Below are 20,139 nucleotides of genomic sequence, written 5' to 3'. Positions count from 1 at the left end.
GATCGTATGAGGCATCTACTAATGTTCACTCATAATCTATCTTCCCAGGAGACCAGAGATGGTATACAGCAGGTTCTGACCAGTTCTGGAGAACTGGTAGCAGAAATTTTGAGTAGTTAGGTGAACTAGCAAATACCACCTCTGACTGGAGATTTTACAGTATCCTTCCCCTGCTACGCCCACCAAGCCACATCCACACAACTGGTAGTAAAAAAATTTGAATCCCACCACTGCAGGAGACATAATCCTTGCTTCTAAAGGAGCAGCTCTCCTATACGTTGCACATAAGACCCTCTTTTATCTTTTACCTTGGATAAACATATTCAGGACCCTAGGATAAACATATCCAGGATGAGTTTTTCAGCCTTCCAAACTTTGTTGTCCATACACTTTCATTCCCCTTGTATGCACCAATTCCAACATTGGATATGTTTTTTAAATGATTACAGCTATAAATTTATACAACACTGAAGATGAGTACGGCAACATTTTATGGAACAATAGCTATTCCTGCAAATTCTTTCATGTGATCAGACTGACAATATACAGAACATTGGCAGGACTGTGTTTTAAGTCTGATATACTGATATAGTAACATAACATGTTGGGAATCATGTTATGTAAATAGTCCTGAAACCATGTTTGATGAGTAATATATTATCCATTTTATTAAATGAGTATATTTGTAAATAAGATACAAGTAAGATAGGGTGAAACAAGCCTTCACATTCACACTAACTACTTGTTGGAATGTGACTCTGACTCTTTTCCAATTTGGTTTGCATTCAGCACACTTCCCGTTAATCCCTATATTGAGATCAGAGCAAACACATAACTCAAGTCAGTTCAGCTAGCAAAGCTACAACGTAATATTTACATATTAAACATCAACAGAAAGGGAAAAAATAAAAGCAAAAACAAAACTGTTAACTGGTAAAACAGGATTAGAGGTAAGCAAAAGTAGGACTAGTGAAAAATATAACCAGGCAAAAAAAATTATTTTCTTTATTCTATCATAGGGTTGGGGCTGGTTTCCTTGCCTAATTCACCTAGTAGGGTTGATGGTATCACAATTTGCAAATGATACCTTCTCTGTTTCTCTTATTTGTTTCCCTTTAGGTAAACCTCTGGAAGTGTTACATCAGTGCTTAGTCATAGCAATAATGAATGAGCTATAATAGTCCAACCAGTGGAGATAGGTCATTAGTGTACTTCAAATTCCTGATGCTAAATGGGGTTGCTCTAGTGGTGTTTCTTGACTCTCAACTAATGCCTTTTATGCAAACCCTTCTGAGGAAATTGTGGTTTATTTTTGGTAAGAAACCACACTTGAAACTGTGGTTGCTGATTTACAAACCTAACTAGAATTAGATAAGTCTTATTGCCTTATATGTATACCCAGGTAATAAAAAATCTTGTTTGCAGGCATTTTTCAGTACAATATATATTCTTAACAAGCTCTGCTTTTTTATAGTATAAAGTGCAAAGAATAAATTTAAGTTTCTTTTACAGAGTTTACATTTTTCAGTACAGATAATGGATGTCAAAAGATATAGCATTTAAAAAAAAAACATACAAGAGTTGTTTCCTGAGAACCAGACAGGAAACCAGATAGTTCCACTTTCAACTCTATACCACTGTCTCATGAATTTCTCTGAATAGTTATACTGTGATGCATGGAAATTAACAAGAATAAGCAATGAAATTGTAAAATTCATTTTCAGCATAATATTCTTTACAATGTTTACATTGTGTCTGCCATTGTTTATGCCACTAACTTGCACCAGCTCCCACACAGTATATCTTTTCCCGGGTTGGAAAGTCCAAGATTTGCAAAAGTACAGAAACAGAACCAAGGGGAAAAAATTGGAAAAAATAATTTGTATTGTTGTGTGTGAGAGAGAAACTGGGAGGACAATGAAATGCAATCTTCTCTTTCTTATCCTCTCCTTGTTTTTTAAAGAGGCAGGTATAATATTTTGTTGAGGACTCACTGAGGTTATAAAGTAACATTTTATTAGATTTCCATTTGAACAAATATCTTTTTTTAAAAACAGAAGGTGAACTCAATTTGAAATTGTCAGAAATGCAGACTAATTCTATCCCTGTGGGTATGATTTCCAGACCATTAATGGGAAATGTTTCTCTCTTCTACTTGGGAAGTAATTTCATTATAAAACAATATAAATAGTTCAATATGGCTAAATACACAATTTTAACCTATAGTTCTACCATTTTGAATTCATCTTTACACTAAAATAGGCAGGAAACACAATGAGATAATCAATATTCTCCCTAGCCACCTAATAGGAAAGTGGCCACCAATGTCATTCATTTAAGTGCCTGCCCCTTTCTCCTCAAGCTAAAGCTGTTTCTAGAGTAACCAAGTCTCTTCATATCCTCACTCCAGGCAGAAAAAAGGAAAGATTGTTCTCTGTTGAATGATGTACAGTTTGATCACTTTATATACAGTAAAATTTAAGTTGCTACCGTGAGATAAAATTTCCTTCTTTGGACGTAAAACATCCCACTGAAAGCATAATACCACAGTTTTACAACTAGCCTTTTCCTAACATTGCAACCATGGGAGATACAATCTCTATGGTCAGAGGTGGGGGTGAAAAGCACAAGAGTTACAACTCAGAGACTGACAAACATAGCAAGTAAGAGTTTAATACAGATTATTTATCGAAGCAAGAAAAAATGGATCCAGGAAGATAGGCAATAAGGATTATGAAATTTATAAGATTTGGGACTAGAAAGAATATATTCAGTTAAAGTTGTACTTGATATCTAGTCAGAACCTCAAATTTATGTAGGGAAGGGAAGATTTCCACAAATGGAAAAATGATCTTCCCTCAAACCCAGCAGATCTCCAGTGTTGAGCATTATCTAACAGATGTTCTACAATTGGAATTTCACCATAACAAACCCATAAGAAATCTACCTTGGCTGCCCAGGAGGGTAACATGGAAACTAAGTGACATAGTGCCATGCCAAATTAAAATATAAAGAAAGCTTGAATTTTTGAAAATTTAAATATGCACACATTTGCACAAAGATTAGCTCCCAGTTGGAACTTCTGGATACTGCAAAATTTCCACATATGTGAAAAATTCTATGGGGGAGTAAACTGACAGGCATAATCACCATTTTTTGAAATATCAGACCAAACTTTTGCTATAAGAAATGTTCCTTCTTTACCCATTTATGTTCAATCATCTCTGGCTTACTGCTTTGTTCTGCAGAGAATGTGAAAACTTTAGAACAAGCAATTAAATAATAACCACTTAGCAATGATATTTAAAAACTAGTTGCAAATGCCACTTGTCAATGTTCAGAAACGAAACAAGCAGCCCTAGTCAAAATAGCAATAGCATCTAGACTTATATACCGCTTCATAGTGCTTTACAGCCCTTTCTAAGTGGTTTATATCGTCAGCATATTGTCTCCAACAATATGGGTCCTCATTTTACAACCTCAGAAGGATGGAAGACTGAGTCAACTTGAGGCACTGAGAATTGAACTGACAAACTGCAGGCAACCCAGCAGAAGTGATGGGAAAAGTTTATCAGCAGATTTTAAAGTATGTGTATAGGATAAATCTAGAGACTCAGCTGGGCTTGTCAGCTTGAAAGCTGACAGCCTGGGTTTGGGACCCAAGCACCACATGACAGGGTGAGCTCCTGTCCTTACCCCAGCTTCTGTCCACCTAGCAGTTCGAACGCATGCAAATGCAAAAAGATAAATAAGTACCTTTGGGTACTTCAGGTACCTTTGGGAAAGTAGCAGCTTTCTTTGTGGCATGGCATATTGTCATGCTGGCCACATGACCACAGAAATTGTCTTCAGACAATGCTGGCTCCCTTGACTAAAAAACAGAGATGAACACTGCCCGCTAGAGTCAGATAGTCTGTTATAAAATCATGTCCCTATTGTATATCTTGTCCAACAAACTAGAGCGGGGCGTTTCTCAGAGGTGGGATTCAGCCAGTACAGACCGGTTCGTGTGAACTGGTATTTCCAGCAATTGTTTGGCCCTGCCCACCCATTCCTGCTCTATTCTGTGCTATATTTCCTTTCTTTGAAGCCCAGCTGATTGGCACGGTAGCCCAGATTACCATTATGCCTCAGCTGTTTTTACTCACCCAGGCTGCAGTAAAGGTAAGTTTTCCTTCTATTTTCCAAAGCACTGCATGCACAGAGCGCATGCCCACTGTACCAGTTGTTCCACCGGTTGACTCTCACCACTGGAAGTTCTATATATACTTAAAAGCTTTGTACTAATCTACAAAATAACTTTCAAATCCCCCCCAGAAAACTTCCATGAAAACATGGAAGCATGGATAGCTTTTATTCTAATTGCCTGAGGTAGCAATGCCCCATTTGTAGGAAACTTTTTTTCTGTATAATTTTTTATTGAAACTTTTAAACAAGAAAATAAAAATATAAATTAATATCAAATCATGAGGAAAAAAAATAAGAAGTCAAAGAAAAAGCAAAATGTACAAGAAAAAGTTGAAAATAGAAAAAAAAAGATATCATATAAAGAAGTGACTTTGGATATTCTTCATGGCAGCTATAAATACAAATTATTTTATCCTATCTCTCTAAACTTACATCATTATTCATTACCTTCAATAAACTATCCTATCACAGTCATAAGTCAAATTTCATTTTTTTCATTGTTATGTAAAATGTCCATATGATGCCTCTACTAACATATTCCTAAAGTGAAAACTATGGAATCATCTATTGTGACATTTTTCCTTTCCTGATGAATTTTTAAATAAATATATTAATAAATTCTTTTTATTGTTGTTTACTTTTTTCCAGATTACAAAAAGGCTCTTGATCTTATCCTCCAGTGATTTCAGTCCTTAGGGATAATCATAGCAACTACCTAGAGAGAGGTTTGAGACAAAGGGAGCCTGAAACCTAAAAGAAAACAAGTGTATTAAAAGAGAGAGAACATAGTGTTTTATAATGACAAAGAAGTTTATTATTTTCAGATTCTTGACTATGCAAAAGACTGGATATTAGTAAGCCAAGAATCTGAATATTTTTGGAGGAAAAGTCTGAAATCCACAACATAGGGATATTTATCAAAAATATCAAAAATATTACAAAATGGTAAGCAAGTTTTTAGCAATTAGATTGTGGTTACATTTGCAAAGCTAGGGCTAAAAAAATTGATTAGAGCCTATCTAATTTTGATAACAGAACTTAAGCTTCAATCAACAACTCCACTATGTAAAGGTGAAAAGGATGGGAACCAACACAATTCAGTACAGATGGTGGCAGAAAACAATCTCTTTCTTGCTCAGTTCCAACATGATCATTAAAACAGCATACGTTTGCACAGTCACACAAACTGTATCTTTAACCAGCCATTTTTCATCTGCAGATCTTTAATGGTATATATGTGGGCTTTTTCACCTGTAACAATCCTTAGCCTTACCAAACTGTAACAATCCTTAAAGGCCTTACCAAAGCCATTGCTTCAAAGCGCTGTTGTAACTGAACCTTAAAAACCAGCATGCAGTTTTCATGAATGTGTCCCACTGTATATGAAATCTATATATTGTGACTCCCTCCTTGTCCACCTTCAGTTGACAGAGGATTAATCACAATAAAGAACTGAACTGCATGACTGAGTTTTGCAAACCACTGTAACTGTTTTAATCATGAGACTATTTTGGTTGGCTGCACAGAGCATTCATGGTTAACCTCCAGTCAGTGAGGTTAATCTGGCATGCAAGATTATTCAATAAAGCCTACCAATATTTACATGGCCCTTCCAAGGAAGCCCTACCCATATTCCCCTTCCTTCTTTTGAAAGAAAACTGAGAGTTGTCCTGTTACTTCTTCTGAGCAGGACACTAGAAGGTAGCAAAGACAGGAGTTTTGTTACCTTGAAGCTTCACCATCCACCAAGCTATTGGGAATGTGTTTGAAGAGCAATGGCAAGGTTTTCCCTTATGGTAGATAAAACCAACACTTTCTTGAAAGGAGAGTTTTGTTTTAGTATCACAAATGAACTTATATTTTATTTGCTATTGGGCTCTGGAATAGCACATGATATAGATAAGGAAAAGGAGCCTGGGAAATTGCTGGAATGGGATTTCTACATATCTAAAAGTGAAAAGTTGGACTCCAACTATGTGCATTCAACTTCTTTCTCATGCCAAAGAGAACTCAAAGACCATTTATGAATAGATGAAGCATTTTACAACAGTCCTCAACCAAATGCCCTCTCAGTAAATTGGAGTAGAGTTCCATAATTCCAATCCTGCATGTTCAGTCATCATATAAATCGAAAATTATAGGAAATGCACTCTAACATATCACCAAACTGGGGGAAAAATATCACAGAAAGCATGACCAAACCAATTCTCAAGCTTGCTTGCTTATTTATTTATACTTTATATTCCATCCTCATCAATAAGATGACTCCTTGGAAGGGCCATTTAAACTTTGAAATCTTTGTACACTTTATTGGAGAAGTTATTTATCACATTTATATGGCTGCCCATCTCATAGGAAGCGACTTACACATGTAATTCACACTCAAAATGACAGTCTTATAAGCTGATGGCATTAAAAAAAAACCCTCTCCTTTTCTAGCTCCTTGGTTATACCATATTTCAAAATAAAGTTCATTTTATCTATTCTATTTATCTATTACTGCTAAATATCCAGTCAAGTCACTCAGTGACTTTACTGTCATTAGACAAGCATCAGTTGTCAAAAGATATGGATAGATCTTGGCAATACATTCTCCTTTCTCCTTCTTCCCATTTCTAAGGAGATTCTTTGGTTTCCACTATGGTATAACTTTGGCTCCCACATATTCCATTGCTTGTAGGAGGAATATTATGCTGCCCATATCTGAAGTCAGCCTGCATTCATTTAGCATTCAAATGGAAAGATAAGTGTGCTTAAGTATTTGGGAACGGAGAAAAATAGAGGCCAGCTCTGTAGTATATGGTCCTAGTCAGATATAAATATATTTGACTATCCCCAGATAAGAATTTAGGGTCTTTTAGTGGAATAAAAAGATTCCAGCCTCTTATCTATACAACTTAGGGTCTTCCTTGAGTTGAGCTGGTGAGTACAGCAGTATTTCTCAATCTTGGCAACTTTAAGATGTGTAGACTTCCGGATTCCTTCAGCCAGCATGTTGGCTGGGGAATTCTGGAAGTTGAAGTCTACATATCTTAAAGTTGCCAATGTCAAGAAACAGTGGATTACATAGACATTTTTCTACTTTTTTCCCCTTCTGAGACACTTTAGAATACTACAATGACTTCCCAGTCTACCCACATCTACACTATTTCCTCTTGGTCTCTCATCAAATCTCAACCAGGTCCTACCAGACTTACCAGTTGAGACAGACTAAGGGCTGCCACCTACTGGGATTGTTTACCTAATGCTGTATCAAAATAGATACAAGTGACATGAATTTGCAAAAGTCTTCAGTCATCATCCTTAAAAGTATCTTTTTAAATTGTCAAATGCTAAATATTTTGAAAACGTTATAGACAGAGGGAGTTGGACACAGATAATGCAAGATGCTGGATTTGTTTTTTAGTGTAAAAGTGATTTGGTATGAACAGCAAAACAGCAAGATCTCTTCTGGGGACCATACACAAGCCTTCTCTCTCCCCTCAACCACACGCTCACACAATAAACAATTTCCTTCTTAGAGGGAAGGATAAAGCCAGAACTAATTTATGAAAAGAGGCAAGTGAATTTGGGGATTCTGTGCAGGGTACTGGCTTTCAATGCTGAAAGCTTAGATTGCCGCTGTTGGCTCTCTGTTCCTTCCCCCTCCCACACATATACACATACTTTTCTTTCGGATAAATTGCATCTCTGGATTTGGTTGCAAAATCCCCTCTGGACTGCACTACTGTTCCCATCCTCCCCACCCATAGCCTCGATAATTTTGCAACAAGCTGATTTTGTGATGAGATGGCACGGGAAAGTTTTTGCATTTCTTGTCGCAGACTTTATGGGGTACCGTATTCTTAAACTTTTTAAAGGACTTTACATCCTCGCCACCACGTTACAAATCAGATACTTCGTAGATGCTCCTACTTTGGGAGGGAGGGGCGCCTTGAAAGCCGGGCCTACCAGATGCAGCGAGACTTACTTTTGAGTAAACATTTGTAGACACACCGGGCTCCAACCAAGCTTGGCTTCTGACTGCAAATCGAAGCCACAGCAGATGAGGCAGGATTTTAACGCGAGTTATTCTCTTACTGCCTGTGCCTGTTGACTACCGAACTAACTTCCTTGTCCTTAATGGCTTTTCGAATAATAAACCGGGCATCAGGCAGCGGAGGGAGAGGTTAATGCGTGGGAATTTCCCCTTTCAAAGCCAAGAACTGTAAGGAAAGCGCGGGCCCGAGCGGGGAAACCTCCCATAAGATTTCAGGCTATGGGAACAATGGACAATACAGCGCCAGCAGCCATCCCAGGAAATGCCAAACGACTTTCTCTTTTACGCTACACATTAACTCCGGCCCACGCTTGGCTGCAATGACAAGCCGGTCCCTTCTGCCACAATTAATATGCTTGCCCGGAGGACGGAATAGGAGCAGCAGCAGCAGCAGCAGCGCGCTTTCCTTTTTCCTGACTTTTTAAGGTCAGCGGCGCTTTTAGTTCTTTCAGATTCCTTGGCTCATTGGGAAACAGCCGGAAATGTCTGGCTGGGTTTCTTAAGGGGAAAAAAAAAACCCACGCGAATTTTTTCAAGGGGTTCACCTATGGAAGGTTCAAAGGAAAGCATACACACACACACACACTTATACTTATATATATATACTTTATATACATATAAAGTAAGGCACAAGGAAGGAAGGATGGAAGGAAGGAAGGAAGAAGGAAGGGAAAAAAGGAGCAATGGAAAACTTATTTTAAAAAGGAGGGGGTTCATAATCAACGCAACTCGAGTTGCAGGACGAAACACCCGGCTGTGAAGTGCCCTTAACAAGCGCGTTTATGTAGGGAAAACATGGAGAGCCTTTTGTTCTTCCTTTAATTGGACCATTTGTTGTATAATCGCTGGGCTGCTCTGCTTGAGCTTCAACAGAAGGCAACTCGAGCCCCAGACGCGCGACTCTAGTGGCTGTGCCTTCCCCTCTCCTCCTCCCCCCCGCCCTCCCCGCACCTTTCTTCCTTCCTCCCGCTGAGCTGCTGTTGCTGCTTGTTTGCACTCGGCTTATCCGGAGCGGAAATTCCTTTCCGTTTTTGTGAATGACAAACTCATTAACAATTCATCAACACAACCTGTTCCAGCCGGCCCGTTTCCACGGCAACCGCCCCTTCCGCAAGCGCTGATTGGTCGAGCGAGAGAATGTATCCATTGAGACGTTCCATGTTTGTATCCATTGAGGAACTGCCCGGCGCTGAAAGAGGGGCGATAGTGTGCAGGGTTGATTAAAAGGGACATTGATCACAAGGGGACTTGAAGGGAAGGAAGAAAAAGAGGAGGCAAAGAAAGAAAAGAGAAAGAGAGAGAGAAGCAGGAGGTGGGAAAAGAAATAGGAGCCGAGGCCATGAAAAGCTGCACGCGGGAGCGGTAGACAGAGCAGTAACGGCACCAGGGGCAGCCCGGGGCTCGCTAAAACGCTCTGCCTTTAATGCATTTGCTTGTGCGGTGCAAAAATAAACCGCTTCAGCACATTGAATTGCAGTCTATACTTTCCCGAAGGTAAAGGGCGATGCTAATGTACCTAAACTAAGGGAGTTCCCGGCAACGCTCCAGAGAAAGCAGCTCTCCCAAGACGAGAGCAGCCCTTCGGCTTGCAACGCGCACGGCGACGCGGAGGCTAAGCCAGAAAAGGCGAGCAACGGGCCGAGTTCGGACCGACGGCTCCGCTCGCGCCCCTCCGGCTCCATCCCGCCGGCCGCCGTGGCTCTTTGGATAGGGGCGCTTTGCGGAGCGGCCCCCCCAGCCTGGCCTGCCCGAGTCCTTCCTCATGCTAGATACGCTTCGCTCGCCGGTAGTCTCTCTCGCGTCGGACATGGCGATCTGCAAGACGGTGGCCTGGCTGAACGAACAGCTGGAGCTGGGCAACGAGCGGCTGCTGCTGATGGACTGCCGCCCGCAGGAGCTCTACGAGTCGTCGCACATCGAGTCGGCCATCAACGTGGCCCTGCCGGGGATTATGCTGCGCCGGCTGCAGAAGGGCAACCTGCCGCTGCGCGCCCTCTTCGCCCGGGGCGAGGAGGAGCGCGAAAAGTTCGCCCGCCGCTGCGGAACCGACACCGTGGTCCTCTACGACGAGAACAGCAGCGACTGGAACGAGAACACGGTGGGCGACTCTGTGCTGGGGCTGCTCCTCAAGCGCCTGAAAGACGACGGCTGTAAGGCCTTCTACCTGGAAGGTGAGGGGTTAACCAGGTCGGCTCCACTCTTCTCCCGCGTTTGGGTTTGTTTGGTTTTTTTTTGTTTATTTTGCCTTGTGCATCCAGAGCCGCGGCGACTCTCATTTCCTCCCTCCCACCCCCCACCCTAACCTTTGTTTTGCCCTTACTCCTTTAGTACCAGCCCCCGGCATCTGGCCGCTCGGCGCCTTTGCCTTGCATGGCCCGAAGCGCAGAGCTGCCAGATGGCTCTGGAGTTGTAAAGAGATTAAAACCTCTTGTAGGCTCGAGTCTGCAACGCCCCCCCCTCCCCCCCAGCCCGTGTTTCCAATCCTTTGAACTAGTTTTCGGGCAGGCTTCGAAGCCAGCTCCCGCCTCTGTAGTCCGGGGATGAACGGAACGTGCTCCCTCTTCTAGTCAAAGCAACTCTACTCTTGGTTAAGGATTCCCCCTCGTAGGGAAAATCCCGCTTCCAGAAAAGCGACGTAGCAAGTGCCTGCCTCTGGCGTCAAACGCCTCGTGCCTGCCCCTTCCAAACAGAAAGAGCCCGCTGGGGGCGGAGAGGGGAGGAGGGGAATCCTCAAGCAGCATTGTCACCTTCCTTCCCCAGGAATGGTCCAGGCTCGGAGAAGTTGAGGTTGACAGATCAGGCTTGGCTCTTAAGCGGAATAATATGCATTGCTTCCTAAAATTCCTCTTCCCCGGGCCATGAATGCCTGTCTTCTTCAAAAATATTATTTCAAAGAAGCTTCCTGCTGTTTCAATCGAGGATACTGTTTATATGCTCTGTAGGGGAAGGAAATCTTTTCAAGCAAAGGGTGCCTTTTAAGGAACAGCCAATTGCTCTACTGCGCCTTTGTTTGAAAAGCCAGTGAGTAGCTCTGGCATCCCTAACCTGATACCATCCAAAGAGGTGCTTTACAGATCATGTAATCCAGTTTCCGGATCAGTGATGAACTACAGTTCTTGATCCCTCTGCATGCTACTGTTCCTGCTGGTTGGAGTGGCATAAGCTTTGCTCTTTGAAGATTATCAAGATGTGGGGAGCTGAAGCTGCAGAGAAGGGGAGTGCAGGGTTTGAATGTGAGTTAATAGTTGATGTTCTGTGGCTGTTGGATCAGCTGTAACAGTGGATGGCCTAGAATCCAGTTATATAGATTTCATATAAGGGACACTATAGCTATGTTTATGTTTAGTTCTAGTCCACTAAACTCCATAGAAGAGAAATATTTCAAAACCTTCACTAATATCACCTGGGTGTTTTTTTTTACAGCTGCGTCAGTCCCTTTTCAGTTTTCTAGTGTTTTTCAACCATAAAGTGTCCTGGGAGGTCTGGCTCTAGCAGTTATAGGAGCACTAAAGGGAACTCTCTTTAATTCCAAGCCTTTCTTTTTGTTTCCTTCCCAGGGGGTTTCTGCAGGTTCCAGGCAGAGTATGCCTTGCACTGCGAAACAAATCTAGACAGTTCATGTAGCAGCAATTCTCCACCTTTGCCAGTCTTGGGGTTGGGTGGTCTCCGAATCAGCTCTGACTCCTCTTCAGATGTGGAATCCGATATTGACAGAGATCCTAACAGTGCCACAGACTCTGATGGCAGCCCTTTGTCTAACAGCCAGCCTTCCTTCCCGGTGGAAATCTTGCCATACCTCTACTTGGGCTGCGCCAAGGACTCTACTAACCTGGATGTTCTCGAAGAGTTTGGCATTAAATACATATTGAATGTCACCCCCAACCTGCCCAATCTCTTCGAAAATGCTGGCGAGTTTAAGTACAAGCAGATCCCTATCTCTGATCATTGGAGCCAAAACCTATCCCAATTCTTCCCTGAAGCAATCTCTTTTATAGGTAAGATTGAAAGATAGTTCCTGACTTTTGTAGCACTTTCAGATTACTAGCAGCAAGCCTTCTCCAAAGGCAGCTTTATATTTATTTTTTCCACATTTGTTTTCAGATCACAAGAGATGTCTCTTATTTTATCCATTTCTGCTGGCGTAATTTCAATTTACAATGTACAGTTGATGCTTTAGTTATTTATCTTGTTGTGAAAATGGATAAGGACAAGAGATATCCTAGGGTGGGGTGGGGTCTTTATTTTTGCCGTTACAATTTTAGGGTTTAATAAGTGCTTTTAATGAAGAATGATTTCCATGTTTTATATTTAGTTCACTGCATTTTGTGCTTTTTGTTTTTAAACGGGCAACACTTTGAGGCAAAATTGTACCAGAAAATAAAAATAGTCCGGGCAGTTATATTTTTAATCTTAATTTAGTTTGATTGCTTAATTTCATTAGACCAAATACTTTTGTCTGTGATTGCAATCTTACGTATATTATCTTAGAAAATATATGCCATCAAAAGTTTCAAGATTCTTATATACTTCTATATATGCTCTTTTTATTATTAAATCACTCTCAATTCAAATAATCACTATAATTTGGATCTGCCCCCATTATGGATATAATATCTGTAGGACATTGGCTAAACAATCCTGGTTTAACAAATTTCTTAAAATATGTTCAAACATGCCTTTTCTGGAGAATACTAGCTCTTAAACATATCAGATATACTGATATATGTAGCACTAGACATGAACAACTTGGTTTTTATCTGCAAAATGATCTAATTATACTGGTCTTCTTTTTCCATTTTGCCAGGCCCTTGTTTGTCAATGAATACTGTACTGTAATCTGATGGAACTCTAGTAGTAATAAGCAGAATATAGGTAATTTGAGCTCAGTAAGAAGAATTTGTGGGGTGGGAGCTGTAAATCTCCAGGCATTATAATGTATTTCTTATGACAAAGGAATCCATTTTCTAGCCATGTTGACATCCTGTTTCTCTTAATGGGCTGTCCCCTGTGAGTTCGGGGTCTTCCCCCACCTTTTTTAAACAGCTGAATACTTTCGTTGTTCAGCTGCAGTGCACTACCCTTGCAAAACCATTTAATAGACCTTTGAAAATGAAAACCCCCCCCCAAAATACATAGGAATTTGGAGGAGGATTCTTTTCTTCCTTCCTCTTGAAAAGTCTTCATTTTAACAGCCAAATCCTATCTAAACTCCTGTATCTGACCAAGTTTATACAATAAATGATTTCTATAAAATACTTCTGCTTCCTTTTTCAATTCTATCTAGAATGTGATTTTACAAAGAATTCTTCAATTCTTTGGCAGCCAATAAATATAACCAACCAAATTTCAAGGACCTTCCTTTAGTATTCTGTTTCAGATTAACAGTTATTGGGATTAGTCCAAAAAGTTAAAAAATACTCTTGAATTAAATCTTGGTTTTAAAAGATAGATCAGACATTTAGGTAAAAATAGATCATAACTACTTTTCTATGGGCAGAACGGTGTAAAATGCCCTTATGTTACAAGAAAGCAGTTCAGTCTATGCACAGACTAATGTGCATTTTAGTTGTGCACATATAGGTTGAGTGACACAGCCCAGTAAAGATGGCACCGTGTAATTTCACCACTTGCCTTTAACACCAGAGAATATTTATGCTTTAATTAAATAGACGGATCTATGCATGGTTAGAAAGACCTAAGTTTGAAATCTGTTATTTCCTTGATGTATTTGGCTTTTGGAAAAAGAAAACCCAAGTATTAAAATATTATTCAGACCTGGGCATGAGAAGGTACCGGATGTTTTTAATAAGTTACAACAGCAATTCACTGATGTCTCATCTTACTTCAAGTACTCATGTTATCTGAAACAGGAAACAAATGTATGACTTAATAATCTCTTGTCTCTGTCTTTTTTTCCCAACAGATGAAGCTCGTGGGAAAAATTGTGGGGTGCTTGTGCATTGCCTTGCAGGGATCAGTCGCTCTGTTACCGTGACAGTTGCATACCTTATGCAAAAACTCAACTTATCCATGAATGATGCTTATGATATTGTCAAAATGAAGAAATCTAATATCTCCCCCAACTTTAATTTCATGGGACAGTTGCTAGACTTTGAAAGAACTCTGGGGCTGAATAGCCCCTGTGATAATCGCATGCCCACTCAGCAACTATATTTTACCACTCCTTCCAATCAAAACGTCTTCCAGGTGGACTCTTTGCAATCTACGTGATCATCAATTCTTCCAACACTGGGTATTTTCAGCATTCCACAATGCTTCTCTCTTGACAGCTAAAGAGAACTGCAATTCTTTTGTGGGCCCTGGGTTTGGGCAGTAGCTGTCTCTGATTCAACACAATAAAGGTTACAACAGTTGGAATCTGCTGTTGGAAAATGAGGGATTTTGCTGGGTTTTCCCAGCAGGAAAAAAGACAGATACCGCTTCAAGTGGGACAGTATATTGTGCTCCGTGCACAAAAGACACTTAAGCAGTGACTTAAAATTTAGGATTTCCAAACAAAGATGGGCAAGAATGAACACTAAGTACACATCCATGTGTGTGACACTGGGAGAAATGTATTACGTGCATTTATAATATACATTGTCTTCAGTGAAGACTTGATTTTTTATTATTATTAATACTGATTTAGGGGAGCCAAAGAGCGATTTCAGCGTAATGCATTTTAGAATATCTGTTTGCAAAGACTTTTGATATACTCAGCTTGATCAATGTAAATGTTTTCAATCTCAGATGAATGACATGAAAGTTGAAAGAGGAATGCTTGAAATGTATTACTTCTCTGCATTCTCCAGTGATAAGTTCTTTTGGAGCACAAATGACACATCTGCAGCATGCTTAATTTTATTGTAGAATTAGGCAAACTTTCTTGGTTATAAATGAATGTTGATCCCTTTGGGTTTGTTTATTCAGTTTTGTGAATCAAGTTTTTTCTATAGTTACATAATTTTTATTTTGGTGTGTGTGTGTGTGGTCAAACTGGTCTCATGATTTTTTGGGGGTAGGAGCCTTATCTTTATAAATAATCCCTGTTGCATATTTTAAAAATGGAAAAATCATTTTTTTCAAAATGAAGGAGATATATATGAGATAAATGCTAAACAGTGCATTACCTGTATACAAACACTTCAGGGAGCTTCACCTCAAATGCAATATCTCGCATTTATTTTTGTAGAAAACTGGAAGGGTGTGTGAATATTGTGTACCTGTGTGAATGCAAGAAGATCCTGCACATGATTGTCAGTAAGAGAAAGTCTCAAATTTGCTAGTATGAAGTCAAGATGTTATTCTCAGTATGTAAGAACTTAAATTATTAATAAATGACTATTTTGGTTATTGAGAAATCAGGTTGTTTTTGTATTATGTAAGAATGTTCATAAGTGACCCTAAAAGCTAGGATCATCTTGTAAACTACAAAAAGAGGAATTAAAGTTTCCATGTAATTTAGTTCTAAAAAAATCTTTCAGCCTGAATCAGAGAATAAGTTCTGGACACAGCTACATTTTTATACATTTCATTTGATGGGGATGCAGGGTAGACTTTAGTGCATCAGTCTTGCATTATTTTCATTGGAATGTGTGTTGAATGCAAGTTCAGGTAAGAGTCTACATCCTTGTATTTAGGCAAGAGTACACATTTTGAAAGATAATTCTTTTGAAAATAATCAGTGTTTTTTGCCCCCGAGATTACTGTTTAGTGTATTACTTTCCCTGAAGTATGCCTTGTTAACTCAAACAATACAATTAGAAGAAAAAAGATCTGGATATTTTAATGACTCAGAGCTGAGTCATGATGCAATTAAAATAAATGCAGCCTTAGGCTCAGTCAACAGAAGTCTTGGGTTAAATGAAGTCATAAATCTTTTTATCCAGTGTTGATTAGACCACACCTAGAATGTTTTATTCATTTTTAAGAAGGTAGCAAACTAGAGTATATCCAGATGAGAGCAGTGAAGGTGATGGGCTTGGAGAGAATAATTAAAGATGATTGGACATCATTAATTTGGAAAAAAAGAAGACTATGGGAACACATGACTGTTATCAAGTATCTGAAAGGTTTGTATTATTGTATTATTCATTATTACTGCAGCTGATTTCCAGGAAGTTACATCCAATTAAACAAGGAATATACCAGTATGTAGGATTTGCTATCATAAAATGAGGCAAGCAATTAATGGCATAAGATGGAGATAAATTAATGGATGTGGGAAATAGTTACTAGCTATGATTATTATACTAGGGACGTGGTGGCTCAGTGGCTTAAGATGCTGAACTTGTCAATCAGAAAGGTCGGCTGTTCGGCAGTTCGAATCCCTAGTACTGCATAATGGAGTGAGCTCCCGTTACTTGTCCCAGCTCCTGCCAACCTAGCAGTTCGAAAGCATGTAAAAATGCAAGTAGAAAAATAGGGACCGCTTTGGTGGAAAGGTAACAGCGTTCTGTGCACCTTTGGCGTTTAGTCATGCCGGCCACATGACTACGGAGACTTCTCCGGACAGCGCTGTCTCTTCGGCTTTGTAACGGAGATGAGCACCGCCCCCTAGAGCCAGAAACAACTAGCACGTAGGTGCGAGGGGAACCTTTACCTTTACCTATGATTATTATATAACCTTCCTTGTTTGGAATTTGAATGTCAAATAATACTGGACATTACCAAAGTTCTTCAAGTGCTACTTTAAGACTTTCTAAGCATCTGACTGGCTTTATGAAACAGGATGTTTAACTGGTGGATTCTGTGAAACACTTTACTTTCCATGGGATACAACTTTTATTTCATATAAATTTGTTCAATATCTTACATAAAGCATTTACATACCATTTGGACCAAGCAGTAAATTGATGACATAGCAAAAGCTAGATAGTAAAAATTAAAACACAGAGCAAGAAAACAGACCATGTGTAACCAATGTGTCAGCAGCAAGATTCTTCAATTAAATTGCTTCCCTTTCTAGTGATAGAAGTCAACCAAAATTAAAACAATGAAAAAGTTTTGCACCAGAACTTTCTGTTTATTTCATCCCCAAATTCTGCTAAACAAAAAATGATAGTTGAACTACCTGAAACTGAATAGAAAAAAGCACTTAAAGCTTCAATGGTGGGGTGAGTTTATATCACAGAAGCAAAGCTAAACAAAACGAGTTGCAAAATACCTTGCTTTAATGTTTGGACATAAAGGTTTTTTTATTTTGTTTTTCCCTAGGTTATTGTATAGAACCCAGCAACAAGAATGGCCATCTACTTTAAACTTTTTGTTCTTCCTTTTCTTTCCACAAATGTGAAATCACACAATGCCTTTGGATCTGTAGTCATCACTCTGGAAGAACCGTGATTGTGATCTAGGACCGAGGGTTTCCTTTGCTGTCTGTCCCGTGTCATTCAAAGCAAAAAAAAAAGCAAGTTGCTCCAGCAATTTCCTGTCCAGCTGCAGCTCACTCTTTTTTTTTTTTTAAATATGCTCTGTGGATAAATTTAGCACTGTTTCCTCACTGTGGATTATTAATCTGCTTTCCTCATTTGAGCCTATGGAGCTCAGCTCCTACTGTTCTGCCGAAACCAACAGATGGCCTCCCTGCTACTTCCTCTCGTTTTGCTGTGGTTTTGCTGTCAGGCCACTTCTGAAATTAATAATGTTCCCTGGCTGAGTGCCACAGACCATTACTGGAAAAAGGAAGTAACACATCTGAATAGCAGGAAGCCAGGCAGGGTCACAACTGAGTATAATTTGAGTCTCTTCCATTCGGCAAGTAGGATGCTTGTCGTCTTTCTTTTTTAAAAAAAAAATATTTATTTGAGTTTTCACGAAGAGAAAAAAAAATACAAATAAAACATTTTTTTTTGAAAGTAGCGTAATCCCAAATTACATTTCTTCGTACAGACACAAATTCAGGTTCATGCTCATTTTTATATTCTATTCCATATCTTATTACTATTTTACATTTTCTGCATAGCTTCTCCCCTCTTTTAATTTTCTCAATTTTATTTTAATTATCTCATCTCAATTCAAATCATTGTATTTATATTTTTTGTCTGTCCTGTTTCAATTATCTATTATCTTTTCTCATTAAACAAAATTTCTCCTGTAGTTACTGATTGGAGTATGACACCTTTATATCTTTTCCCTAAAGTTGTAACATTCAATATAATACATAATTTCCATTTGGATTCTGCTTGGTATATTCTTAAAATACACACTGTATTCTTAAAAAAAGAAAAAATTATAAATGTATATAATTAAAACAACATTCCAATTCAATTCTATCATTAATATTAATATTAATTAAAGTCTTAACATCTTTAACATTACTTTTCAATTAAATATCATACTTCTATGGGAACAATTATAAGCTTTCCATAGTTAATTCCCCCCCCTTCACTTATATTTTATAAAACATTGACTAATTAAAATGTTCCCATTCCTTCCTAATTCAATTTTCTCATTTTATTTCACTTATTTTATTCACAAACATTTCACTAAATTACACTATTTTATCCCTCATTTTAATCATACATTGTTTCCAATTTTCTAAAGTTTACTAATATAACAATACAATCTTATGTACATTTACAGAATCCCTTTTTCAGTTAGATTTTCACCCATTATCTCTAAATAGGTCCTGTTTCTCTATATCTTGCTCCAGTCCTTTGTAACTTCTTTTCCTTTCCTTCTTCCCTCTCTTCTCTCTCCCCTTTTTACCCCCTTGTCTCTCTACCTCTATTTCTCTCTTCCGTATTCCCCTTTTCTGTTGCTTTCCAGTATTATACTTATTTTTTGAATTATTTTTCTTTTCTTTGGTTGTTTTTTAAGTCTTAAATTCTCCATTCTCTTTCCCCCCCTTTCCTTTTTCTTCCCCACATAAAATTGCTTGTTCATTAAAGATGGCTTCTTCTTTGTCCCAGTCTTCTTGTTTTGCAGTCTTGTTGTTTCTCATAGTTCCAAATCTCCATTTCTAAGAATTGAAAACAAAGCCAAAAGAACCCTTCCCTTATTGTGCATCTTCTTTGTACTTTTTAAGTTCCATTTTCAATTCATCCAGAAGTGGTGCCATTGTATAAATTTTTAAACTACCACCCGATTGATTTTAGTCATTCAAATATAATAACCAAGAATCCAAAGATCACCAAATAATCCAAATACACGCAAGCTGTTTCTTTTTGCTCTTTTTTCCACTTTCTCTTCCTGGGGTTACTATTTAGTTGCAAAGTTTCAGTTAAAATGTATCTTTTAGAAGTCTTGTTGAAGTTTTACTGTAGATTCTTTTAATTCCAGGCAGTCTCCTCCCTCTTCCAGATCCTGCCCTTATTCTTTTCTCTCCTTCCTGCTTATGAAAAAGAAAATTTTGGGGGTTTCCGGTTTGTTGACTTCGCGAGCGGTAGGGATTCGCAGCTGCGCGATCCCTGCCGCGCTAGCCGTTTGGGGCTCCGATCTGGACGGGTGCGGAGCAAGGCTGCCCTGCAGGGGTAGCTGAAGGTAAGGGGATCCGGAGGAAGGGTCTGGGGTGTTGCAGACCCCCTCCTGGCCGGCAGAACCCCCTTTACCAGGACGGTGCAGCGGCGGTCCGTAATGGCGCCACAAAGAAGTCGGCAGCCGAGCAAGTATGCGCAGGAGGAAGAAGAGAAGTTATTGAAAGTGAAAGTTCTTCTTGGTCGACCCAGGGCTTTGAGATTTATCTAATTTAATTCCTGGAAAAGATGGTTTTTTGATGATTTTTTCCACAAGAGAAAAAAAGCGGCTATTTTGAGGTGCTGAAAGGAAAGTTTACTCTCCTCCCGATGGAATTAAGCCGGAAGGGAGAGGATAAAGAAAATATATAAATCTGGATCTTGCTGGAGGAGATGCCTTGAAGATTTGAGGACAGAAACATAATTTTAATAAGGCTTTAAAATATAGATTTGGAC

General features: G+C 39.2%; 1 protein-coding gene and 1 long non-coding RNA gene across 3 annotated transcripts in view; one reads left to right on the top strand and one right to left on the bottom strand.

Annotated features, from left to right (window-relative positions):
- Window positions 1-8,500, bottom strand: part of LOC148130193 (uncharacterized) — a 55,213-nt gene extending 46,713 nt beyond the window's left edge. Inside the window, exons 1-2 of the long non-coding RNA XR_015750074.1 lie at window positions 8,159-8,500; window positions 4,827-4,938 (exon numbers count right to left, since the gene is read on the bottom strand). This is a non-coding gene — a long non-coding RNA (uncharacterized LOC148130193). The remainder of the gene's footprint in view (window positions 1-4,826; window positions 4,939-8,158) is intronic.
- Window positions 8,501-9,371: 871 nt separating this feature from the next.
- On the top strand, window positions 9,372-15,588 carry DUSP6 (dual specificity phosphatase 6). 2 transcript variants are annotated; one of them, XM_026693618.2, is made up of 3 exons: window positions 9,372-10,398; window positions 11,785-12,222; window positions 14,151-15,588. In XM_026693618.2, the coding sequence occupies exons 1-3, from the start codon at window positions 9,990-9,992 to the stop codon at window positions 14,456-14,458; spliced, it is 1,155 nt and encodes a 384-aa protein (XP_026549403.1). In that variant the 5' UTR covers window positions 9,372-9,989; the 3' UTR covers window positions 14,459-15,588. The 2 variants fall into 2 exon arrangements, with proteins under 2 accessions (XP_026549403.1, XP_087824198.1); XM_087968072.1 differs by lacking the exon at window positions 11,785-12,222 and having other exon boundaries at window positions 9,386-10,398.
- Window positions 15,589-20,139: the final 4,551 nt, after the last annotated feature.

This window comes from Notechis scutatus, chromosome 6 (genome assembly GCF_049901735.1).
Source record: "Notechis scutatus isolate UNSWTSFEM ecotype Mainland chromosome 6, rNotScu1.2, whole genome shotgun sequence".
Classification (NCBI taxonomy): domain Eukaryota; kingdom Metazoa; phylum Chordata; class Lepidosauria; order Squamata; family Elapidae; genus Notechis; species Notechis scutatus.
The sequence above is the reverse complement of the archived record's forward strand: the minus strand, read 5'-3'. Positions and strand labels throughout refer to the sequence as shown.

Excerpts from the sequence above, each read along its gene's own strand:
- DUSP6 (XM_026693618.2), top strand. The coding sequence starts at position 9,990 with ATGCTAGATACGCTTCGCTCGCCGGTAGTCTCTCTCGCGTCGGACATG. Across the intron at positions 10,399-11,784 it reads TAAGGCCTTCTACCTGGAAG|GGGGTTTCTGCAGGTTCCAG; the intron begins GTGAGGGGTTAA and ends TTTCCTTCCCAG. Across the intron at positions 12,223-14,150 it reads TGAAGCAATCTCTTTTATAG|ATGAAGCTCGTGGGAAAAAT; the intron begins GTAAGATTGAAA and ends TTTTCCCAACAG.